The sequence below is a fragment of the Procambarus clarkii genome, chromosome 41, assembly GCF_040958095.1.
Source record: "Procambarus clarkii isolate CNS0578487 chromosome 41, FALCON_Pclarkii_2.0, whole genome shotgun sequence".
In the NCBI taxonomy this organism is placed as follows: domain Eukaryota; kingdom Metazoa; phylum Arthropoda; class Malacostraca; order Decapoda; family Cambaridae; genus Procambarus; species Procambarus clarkii.
Window position 1 is genome coordinate 14,762,676 of NC_091190.1, and position 10,796 is coordinate 14,773,471.

General features: G+C 46.4%; 1 protein-coding gene across 5 annotated transcripts in view; it reads right to left on the minus strand.

The window, feature by feature from the left end:
* Positions 1-10,796, minus strand: part of LOC123761022 (atrial natriuretic peptide-converting enzyme) — a 504,836-nt gene that overhangs the window by 46,091 nt on the left and 447,949 nt on the right. For all 5 annotated transcript variants that reach the window (XM_069339377.1, XM_045746839.2, XM_069339376.1 and 2 more), the window contains 2 exons: positions 4,739-4,952; positions 3,326-3,492 (listed from right to left, as the gene is read on the minus strand). In XM_069339377.1, the coding sequence (XP_069195478.1) occupies positions 3,326-3,492; positions 4,739-4,952 (381 nt within the window). The remainder of the gene's footprint in view (positions 1-3,325; positions 3,493-4,738; positions 4,953-10,796) is intronic.

The following is a 10,796-nucleotide window of genomic DNA, read 5'->3' on the forward strand; positions in this document are numbered from 1 at the left end:
GCCACCCTACAGTACCTGTGCCACCCTACAGTATCTGTGCCACCCTACAGTACCTGTGCCACCCTACACACTGTGGCTGTGCCACCCTACACACTGTGGCTGTGCCACCCTACACACTGTGGCTGTGCCACCCTACACACTGTGGCTGTGCCACCCTGCCATGAGACACCAACGACCCCCCCCCCCCTCCCTTTGAGGTTCAAGCTATGAAAATAAAACAATACTTTTCTAATATTCACTCCTAAATAGAGAAAAATCTTGTCATCATTATATGTTTGAAATATACACGTTCCCATATTTTATAAGCAATTTAAATTTGATAACAAATATTATGGAAAAATTAAAAAAAAAAAAAAAAAAAACGGGAGAGGATTAAATTCACGAGTCATCGTGCATATGGCAAGCAAGGAGACACACTAGGGGACAAAGTGTACGATAATATGCTCCATTCCATTCATAAACAAATAATTTCTACCCTTTTCCTAAAGGAAGAAACACCTAAGTCTGTCTCCTAACGTTTTATCTAGAAGATAACCTACTTAAGCCAGACTCAGGTATTCTCCTCAACATCTCCTCTCGACCTCGAAAAAGTCTTGTAGGTAGTCTGGGACGAAGAGAAACGTCCTACGGCAATATATATATATATATATATATATATATATATATATATATATATATATATATATATATATATATATACATTAAATCGAATTACCCAGAGGGATTCATCCCCGAGATATATTTACATTCAAAATTCAGTTTGCCTCGCAAAAGAAATTGCTTCATAACTTTAGAGTGCGAGGCAGCGCCCAGGGGTCTTGCAGATAATCTTGGGAGGCAACTCGAGGTGCAACAGGAGATTATTAAGGTTACCTAAGGCTTCTTGGGAGGAGGTTATTAAAACTAATCTGGAGAGTATCGTATTAAATTCCATAATATTATAAGACACTTTAAGCGGATGTGTCTGTGTGTGTGGGTGTGTGTATTTAGGTGCTTGCGTGTGCGTGTTTATGTATGTATGTGTGTGTGTGTGTGTGTGTGTGTGTGTGTGTGTGTGTATGTGTGTGTGTGTGTGTGTGTGTGTGTGTGTGTGTGTGTGTGTGTGTGTGTGTGTGTGTGTGTGTGTCTTTCCCTGGACGTTCTATTATTATTATTACGATATTAAGGTCCATGGGCATTTATGCGGGTAAAATTAACCACATGAAAGGCTACAGCACGATTGTCATACACAGGACTTGTTAGCCAGTCCTAAAAAATATCTGTTAAGGTTACTGGGCTTTCTTCGTGAGCACAAGAATGGGTAATACCAAAGACCCTGTTATGTCATGCCAGCATGTCTAATGGGTCTAATAACTGGATATATAATGATTATTTGGGAGAGTATTATCCGGGTTAATTTTCCGAGTTTACATGTTGAGTGCTTTGGATGAGGTGATCTGTTAAGTCTCGATGCTGCCTGCCGCAGTTACAGGGAAGACGGCGAGGAAATCGATAAAGTCTGCGGACACACATACCCACATTTCACTACAAGATCTTTGCTAACCGGCCCACATGTATTCTTAATATCAAGTCCCTTAGCACTTGTTCATATTGAGGCCCTTCACTACACTGTGTCTAGGCTTTCACTAAACTCCTCCGCCTCGACTCTCACTGCACTTGCCCGTGTCAAAGGGTGGCTACATGGCTCTGGACACGGGTGCAATACGAACACGTCGTCTTCTGTAGCTGCGACACGTGTCAACAGCTCCCACCTCGAACACTAAAAGGGTGATTTCGGGGTTATGGTATAAATTTACCAAGATAAGGAGTCTCGATAAGCCGAGTGTTCGCTGCGACACGTTTTAAACAGTATGAAGAGTTTAATTAATCAACCAATCTCCGTCCCTCTCTCTCTCTCTCCTTCACTCACTCCTCACACTTACACACATCCAACTTATACACCACATAATACAGTCACATAATAAAAATTATAACGTTACCGAGATTTATAAAACCATTAAACATCAGGTTTGTTTTTTAGATCTTAAGCAAAAAATGATTTCATAGCATACGTTAGCCCAGGCCCAGAACATGCAACGTCAAATACAATTACATTTGAGATATTCACCCAATGCGATATGATCACAACGTACAAGATACTGAATGCATACACAACACAATTGCACACATAACGCACAATATATATACATTTACTAATTTTTTTTCTTTCCTACATTTTTCGCTACATTATGGAGTCAAAGTTAGCAATAATTACCTAAGACGATCAATTTAAGCCTCTGATTAATTATAGTAGAAAAGCAATTACAGTGGGCAATCACTTATGAAGCAACTTTAATTAACGATGCTCTCCTTGGCTAAGTTGGAGCCAGAGGTAATAATGTGTGAGACAGAACGACAGCCAAACATGCCGTAGAGGGCAGCACTTTCCCGCCACACAACAATAACAAACATAATACGCGCGCGCGCACACGCTCTGCCTTCACCTCGCCTGCTGCACTTATCTACCACTGAGGAAAAAAAAATATAAAATTTCTTAGTGCCAAGTTGGTGCGATTAAGTGGTTTTGATCCTTGTCGCATCGTAATACTTGCTACTCGAAGCTCTCTCGTGATATTTACAAAGTAGGATTGAAGGAACGGTGTCTATAACCACCTGGATCCTCGGGGAGTTTGATCTGGGATGGTGAAAGCGATTGGGCACCATTCTTTCGCTCCTCTCCTCGAATCCCTTTCAAGGGCTGTATAGTCATACTGGCTTGTCGCTTTCGCCTCATACTCGCTTTTCCGTTCACGCTAAGACACATGCCCGCAGCGACGGTAATATTAAATGAAGTTCTGGAGACTTAAACGGGTTGAAGACATGATTGTTTCACGTGCTGAAATAGATATAGGAGTCGAGGGTAGGGGGTGTAAACACACAAGGTTAGGTGGGAGTGTCTTACCATGTACAGTGTGAGTGGACCTACCATGTACACTGTGAGTGGACCTACCATGTACACTGTGAGTGGACCTACCATGTACACTGTGAGTGGACCTACCATGTACACTGTGAGTGGACCTACCATGTACACTGTGAGTGGACCTACCATGTACACTGTGAGTGGACCTACCATGTACACTGTGAGAGGACTTACCATGTACACTGTGAGTGGACCTACCATGTACACTGTGAGTGGACCTACCATGTACACTGTGAGTGGACCTACCATGTACAGTGTGTGAGGACCTACCATGTACACTGTGAGTGGACCTACCATGTACACTGTGAGAGGACCTACCATGTACACTGTGAGTGGACCTACCATTTACACTGTGAGAGGACTTACCTTGTATCTCGACGGAGTCCTCATCAATCGAGATGCCAGTAAGAGGGGCGGAGTCTGCTCTGCGGATCTCAGACATCAGCACCAGGTAGAGGTCGGCAGCATCGAGGTGTAGGCGACGGTAGTTGATGTGCAGGTTGAAGTGGACCAGCAGGGTGTCGTTCACGCCCCTGTATCACCACAGCAAGTATGAGTACCTCATCACCACAGCAAGTATGAGTACCTCATCACCACAGCAAGTATGAGTACCTCATTACCACAGCAAGTATGAGTACCTCATCACCACAGCAAGTATGAGTACCTCATCACCACAGCAAGTATGAGTACCTCATCACCACACAAAGTATGAAATACCTGCGATATTCGCAGTATGCCATCCCATCCTATATGATATTAAGAACACGTACTAATAATATAATGAGAGTTATTTAGGAAACAATGAATTCTTGGAATCTAACGACTCAGGAGCCGAGTGCATGGGGGGTATATTGCCTATTTCCTTTCCAAAGTCTGTGGGTGTGTTGATATATCCGGGGTATACTTCTCTAGATGGGACTAATGCGTTTGGAAAGTTCTGAGGATCTTCTGTTTTCATTGCGTCAGTTGTATTGTTAAAAAGGGATTAATTGTTCATTCATTTTTTGTATCATGGTCAGTGTACATGCCACCAATTTTAAGTTAGGGGCTTATACTTAGAGGGGTTTTGATTGGCTACTTGGGCTTAACACACTCCCTGCTCGAGATAATGCTCACACTGCTGAAGGTACTTAATGCTCACACTGATCTAGGCAACTTACATTTACACTACTCGATGTACTTAATGCGCACACTCCTGGACGTACTTTACACTCACACTCAACACTCATACTTTTCGAGGTACTTAACACTTTCTCTCCGTCTCACTCACTCAAGTAACAAGACATCTTTATTGCCACTGTCCTCTTATTATCAATACATGATGTAATTTCACTCTTGTGAAATTGTTGATTGTCTAATGCTATGTGAAAATTGAGCACTTCAGGCGTCACCTCCACTCTGCTGACCCCCACCTGACCCCACCTGACCCCACCTGACACTATGCCATCTACGTCTTCAGCGCTGATATTTCAAGATCACCACAGACCAATTTTCAAACTCTTAATTCTGATAAAGACTGTCGCTTCCTACACGCCTCTCTACTCTTGGCCGGCTCTGTGTCACCAGATACCGACACTGAACGCTCTACTAAAGACTAAGACGCTCTAAAGACCGACCTTATGACAAATAAGAAACTTTCTCAACACAGAATAGCACCTAGGTATACCAGCATGCATATACCAGCGACTAGAGCCATTTGACTTAACAGTTACATAGATACTAAGTACTCCTCACTCCTCATAGTACCGAACAAACCCCAGCGCGATGATTAACACTAACCGGTCCAGGCCCAGGACTTCGGAGCGGATAAAGACGTTCTTGAAGACGGAGTTGCCGTAGACGGTGTCGAGTCGCGTGGCGTACTGCTGGGCGGTGGTGATGAAGGAGGGGTTGGTGTGGTCGGCCAGCTGCGAGGTCCATCTGTCTCCGCTCCGCACCTGGAACTCTCCCCGGAACACTCGCTCGTGGGGAAGCTCCAGACCCAGGAACTGATCTGTGGGATGAAAACAAAGGAGCTAGTCAGGAGCTTGCACGTCGCCCAGCACGTCGCCCAGCACGTCGCCCAGCACGTCGACCAGCACGTCGCCCAGCACGTCAACCAGCACGTCGCCCAGCACGTCAACCAACATGAGGTGTTAGTGGTGTAGCGACGTAGACGCTACACCACCGTTGGTAGAGCGACGGTCTCGCTTCATGCAGGTCGGCGTTCAATCCCCGACAGTCCAAGTGGTTGGGCACCATTCCTTTCCCCCGTCCCATCCCAAATCCTTATCCTGACCCCTTCCAAGTGCTATATAGTCGTAATGACTTGGCGCCTTCCCCTGATAATCCCCTCCCTCTCCAGTAACAATTCAAACTGGAAATAAAACTTAAGTCTTCAACTATGTGTGCTCACGTTACATGCACAGAGTAAAGAAACAAATATCAGGAGAAGCCAACAAGCCAGTATGACCATACAGCGAAGACAGACAGGAACAGTGCCCAACCACTTAAGACAGACGGAGAATTCTAATAACATCAAATCTGCCAAACAGCTTTCGAATCCAACACCTCAGAGTACTCTAGGCATGGCCTAGAGTACTCTGAGGTGTTGAGTACTCTTGAGGTGGCCTAGAGTACGTAGTTACCTAGGGCAGGTAACTACGCATGAATAAAAATAATATTCCCCTGACCTTTAATAAAATAAAGGTCAGAGGAGTATGGGGGCCACACGAACAGTAATCCCATTGTGGGATTATGATTAATACAATGAACGGTATTTTAGGATTATGTCAACATAGGATAAATGAGTTGAAAAATCGGAAAGCAATCGTGAACATATTTATTAATTTAAGCAGTCGACTTACATTATATTGAACCAGGGGTTCGATTCCTGAGCAGGGCAAGCCAATTAAACGCGTTTCCTTACATCTTTGGTGTCTATCTGCCTATTAGTAAACAGGCTCCCAAGGGTTACGAAACTGTTGTTGGTAGCGTGAGACGACAGTGTCATGGGGGTATTATGATTGACAAGGGATGACAGCGTGTCATATAACCAAATGGAATTAGTCATAAAGCCACAATCAAACAACATTAAGCCCTAACTGGCCCTTTTGAGACGTTAATAACCATCTCAAAAGGCATACCACAAAGGAAAGAGTCCAGAAAAAATAAATAATTATATATATATATATATATATATATATATGTCGTACCTAGTAGCCAGAACGCACTTTTTGGGGTTACTATGCAAGGCCCGATTTGCCTAATAAGCCAAGTATTCCTGAATTAATATATTTTCTCTATTTTTTGTCTTATGAAATGATAAAGCTACCCATTTCATTATGTATGAGGTCAATTTTTTTTATTGGAGTTAAAAGTAACGTAGATATTTGACCGAACATAACCAACCCTACCTAACCTAACCTATCCTATCTGTATAGGTTAGGTTAGGTAGCCGAAAAAGTTAGGTTAGGTTAGGTTAGGTAGGTTAGGTAGTCGAAAAACAATTAATTCATGAAAACTTGGCTTATTAGGCAAATTGGGCCTTGCATAGTAGGCTGAGAAGTGCGTTCTGGCTACTAGGTACGACATATATATATATATATATATATATATATATATATATATATATATATATATATATATATATATATATATATATATATATATATATATATATCCGCGTTCCTGCATCCACCTGGAGCACAGCGATGATCTCATAGTTAATCTTTCAGGACAGACTACTATTGGCGTGGAGGAGCGAGACTCGAGGCATTAATCAACTGTATGCAGCAGCAGCAGGAGGCGTGGCAACAAGTGATGCAGCAACAGCAGCAACAGCAGCAGCAGCAGCAGGGTGGCGTGGCAACAAGTGATGCAGCAACAGCAGCAGGGGGGCGTGGCAACAAGTGATGCAACAGCAGCAGCAGCAGCAACAGGGGGGCGTGGCAACAAGTGATGCAGCAACAGCAGCAGCAGCAGCAGCAGCAGCAGCAGCAACAGGGGGGCGTGGCAACAGAAGCAACCAGTGACCTTACAGCTCTCATTAATCAGCAGTTGGTGCCGGCGACGCTCACCATTTTCTATAATGCCGGGCCGGGACTGCCGAGGAACCCGTCTCCTCATTAATATATCATTATGGCATTTTTCATTTTAAAACTAAGACCGTTAAGATTTTCTTTTTTGGGGAAGTCCGAGTGGCCACATTTCTAATCAATTATGTTATATGTTCGCCAAGGTTTGGCTGAGCACTGCTGGGTGCTGAGCACTGCTGGGTGCTGAGCACTGCTGGGTGCTGAGCAGTGCTGGGTGCTGAGCACTGCTGGGTGCTGAGCAGTGCTGGGTGCTGAGCAGTGCTGGGTGCTGAGCAGTGCTGGGTGCTGAACAGTGCTGGGTGCTGAGCAGTGCTGGGTGCTGAGCACTGCTGAGTGGTGCTGGGTATTATTGAGACCTCAGTACTAACGGGTAGCAGTAAAACAGCACACTACAAGACAGCACCCTACAAGACAGCACCCTACAAGACAGCACCCTACAAGACAGCACCCTACAAGATAGCACACTACAAGACAGCACCCTACAAGACAGCACCCTACAAGACAGCACCCTACAAGACAGCACCCCACAAGACAGCACCCTACAAGACAGCACCCTACAAGACAGCACCCTACAAGACAGCACCCTACAAGACAGCACCCTACAAGACTGCACCCTACAAGACAGCACCCTACAAGACAGCACCCTACAAGACAGCACCCTACAAGACAGCACCCTACAAGACAGCACTCTACAAGACAGCACCCTACAAGACAGCACCCTACAAGACAGCACTCTACAAGACAGCACCCTACAAGACAGCACCCTACAAGACAGCACCCTACAAGACAGCACCCTACAAGACAGCACCCCACAAGACTTCACCCTACAAGACAGCACCCTACAAGACAGCACCCTACAAGACAGCACCCTACAAGACAGCACCCTACAAGACAGCACCCTACAAGACAGCACTCTACAAGACAGCACCCTACAAGACAGCACCCTACAAGACAGCACCCTACAAGACAGCACCCTACAAGACAGCACCCTAGAAGACAGCACCCCACAAGACAGCACCCTACAAGACAGCACCCTACAAGACAGCACCCTACAAGACAGCACCCTACAAGACAGCACCCTACAAGACAGCACCCTACAAGACAGCACCCTACAAGACAGCACCCTACAAGACAGCACCCTACAAGACAGCACCCTACAAGACAGCACCCTACAAGACAGCACCCTACAAGACAGCACCCTACAAGACAGCACCCTACAAGAAAGGTCTGATACATGAGATCTGAGGATGACAGATACTTGGTAAGATTCTCAAGAGATGTTGTAATTCCCCCCCCCCCACCCCCCACCCTTTCCCCCTTATACTGCCAGGTATAAGGGGGGGGGGGAAGAAAGTGCATTCATCAGTGTCCATAATATAAATATTGAAAATTAATGACGTCAAGAAATATTATTTCAACTATCAACCACCTGCCAACTCATAACTATCAACTATCCCAACTCATAATATTTCTATAACTATACAAGCGTATACAAATATTAAATAAAAACAAATAAAAAACCATTTCAATTACGCACATGTTAAACTACTATTTCGACTTCGAGAGAGTTAAGTGTAGGGTGAAGAAGTCTCTGAAGCTTGGTACGCAGATACCACAAGCATCGTATGCTCGTCACGATAGCAGGAGAGGATAACTCCATTCACACTTGTGTATGTATTTATGTATGCATGAAAGTATGTATGATAAAAAAGGGTCGGGAAATTGAACCAGGAGACCTACAGTTAAAAATAAACTGGGGTCTAAGAGCTAAATTTCAACCCCCACAATCACAGCTATGGCAAAACAGCAATGGAGGAAATGTGGGTGCCGGGGCGGGCGGCGGCGTAGGCGGCGGCGTGGGCGGCGGCGTGGGCGGCGGCGTGGGCGGCAGCGCGGGCGGTAGCGTGGGCGGCAGCGCGGGCGGCAGCGTGGGCGGCAACGAGGGCGGCAGCAGCCAAGGCGTCCAAATATCCGGGGGCAACTTCAAACTTTGCAGGAGGTGGCTTGTTTCCCCTTGTAGCCTGGCCACACCAAGCCACAAGTTGGCGCCCGAGCAACTTGTGGCCTGGGACGCAGTTGGGGCCAGGGGTGAGGCTGGGGCCAGGGGTGAGAAAAGGAAATTAAGGACGCTGAGAAATATGTGGGTCCACTACCACCCACATGATGAGTATGGGGTCCACTACCGCCCACAGGATGGGTATGGGATCCACTAGCCCCCATGGATAGGAAAGCGGTTGTCGGAAGATGGGGAACGAAGGCAATGGTAAGGAAGTGGGATTGGATGAGGCTAGCGTGGGGAAGTGTGGATGTGGAGACCATGGTGGATAGGTGTGGGTGGAGAGGTATGTGGGTGTGGGTGGGGAGGATAGTGAGGTAGTGGGCTGCAAGCGACGCAAAGCTCCACCTTCCTCGTTGTCATCAGCATGAGAAATATGGCACAGGAGGAGGAGGAGGAGGAGGAGGTAAAGAAGAGAGAAGGAAGAGAACAAGGTGAGATACGTCTTACTCCTGAGGAGTAAGGAGGCTGTGAGAGCTCCCTCGAGACGTGCCAGCCACCAGCCTCAAACCAGACCCCAGAGATAAGACAATTGCCAACTCCTTTATTTGTGCAGAGTGGAAACTTCAACACAAGAGGGGGGGAAGAAAGAATGTGTTAGGGGAAAATAATGACGCGGGCTGTGAAGGGGGGCGTCATGTCGCCACCCTCCCCCAAAATTATCAGGGGAGTCTGCACTCTGGAATACAAAGTGATAGTCGATTCAGTGACACCATTATTCTGATATTATTTGCCTCTGTAATGTAACTCTCTTCTCTGCTGATTACTTTCATGGCCGCCACAGACATCACCCTTTCACACCGCCACAGACATCACCCTTTCACACCGCCACAGACATCACCCCTTCACACCACCACAGAAGCACACTAGGCCTGCCCCAACACTACCCGAACTGTCTCACGACATACATTACAATAATTCAGACCCATGGAATTGTGGGGGTTATCCTAAGATAGAATAGAGCTTGGGTATGTCCCTACATTACCAATAACACCATGAGGAAGGCAGTCACAGTGATGTTCAACATGAATCTCTTGCTTAGGCTCAGGGAAATCAACATCTCCACGTAACTCAAGGATACGGTAAACTTGTAGGTCAAAGCAGAACAGCAAATGATCACCTTCAAGCACTTCGTGAAGACTCAATCTTACCTGCTTCCAATACTATTCTCTTATATAAACAACATGCAACATTATGAACAGCTTAAAACTCCCTTGGACAAGACAACATCTGACGACCCCTCCCCTCCCACAACACCTGATGACGACCCCCCCCCACAACACCTGATGACGACCCCCCCACAACACCTGATGACAACCCCCCACAATACCTGATGACCCCCCCCCCACAACACCTGATGACGACCCCCCCACAACACCTGATGACGACCACCCCCACAACACCTGATGACGACCACCCCCACAACACCTGATGACGACCACCCCACAACACCTGATGACGACCCCCCCACAACACCTGATGACAACCCCCCCACAACATCTGACGACCCCTCCCCTCCCACAACACCTGATGACGACCCCTCCCCTCCCACAACACCTGATGACGACCCCCTCCCCACCACAACACCTGATGACGACCCCCCCACAACACCTGATGACGACCCCCCCACAACACCTGATGACGACCCCCCCACAACACCTAACTCCACACCAACAGCTTAGCGACAACTGATGTCAAATAAAAT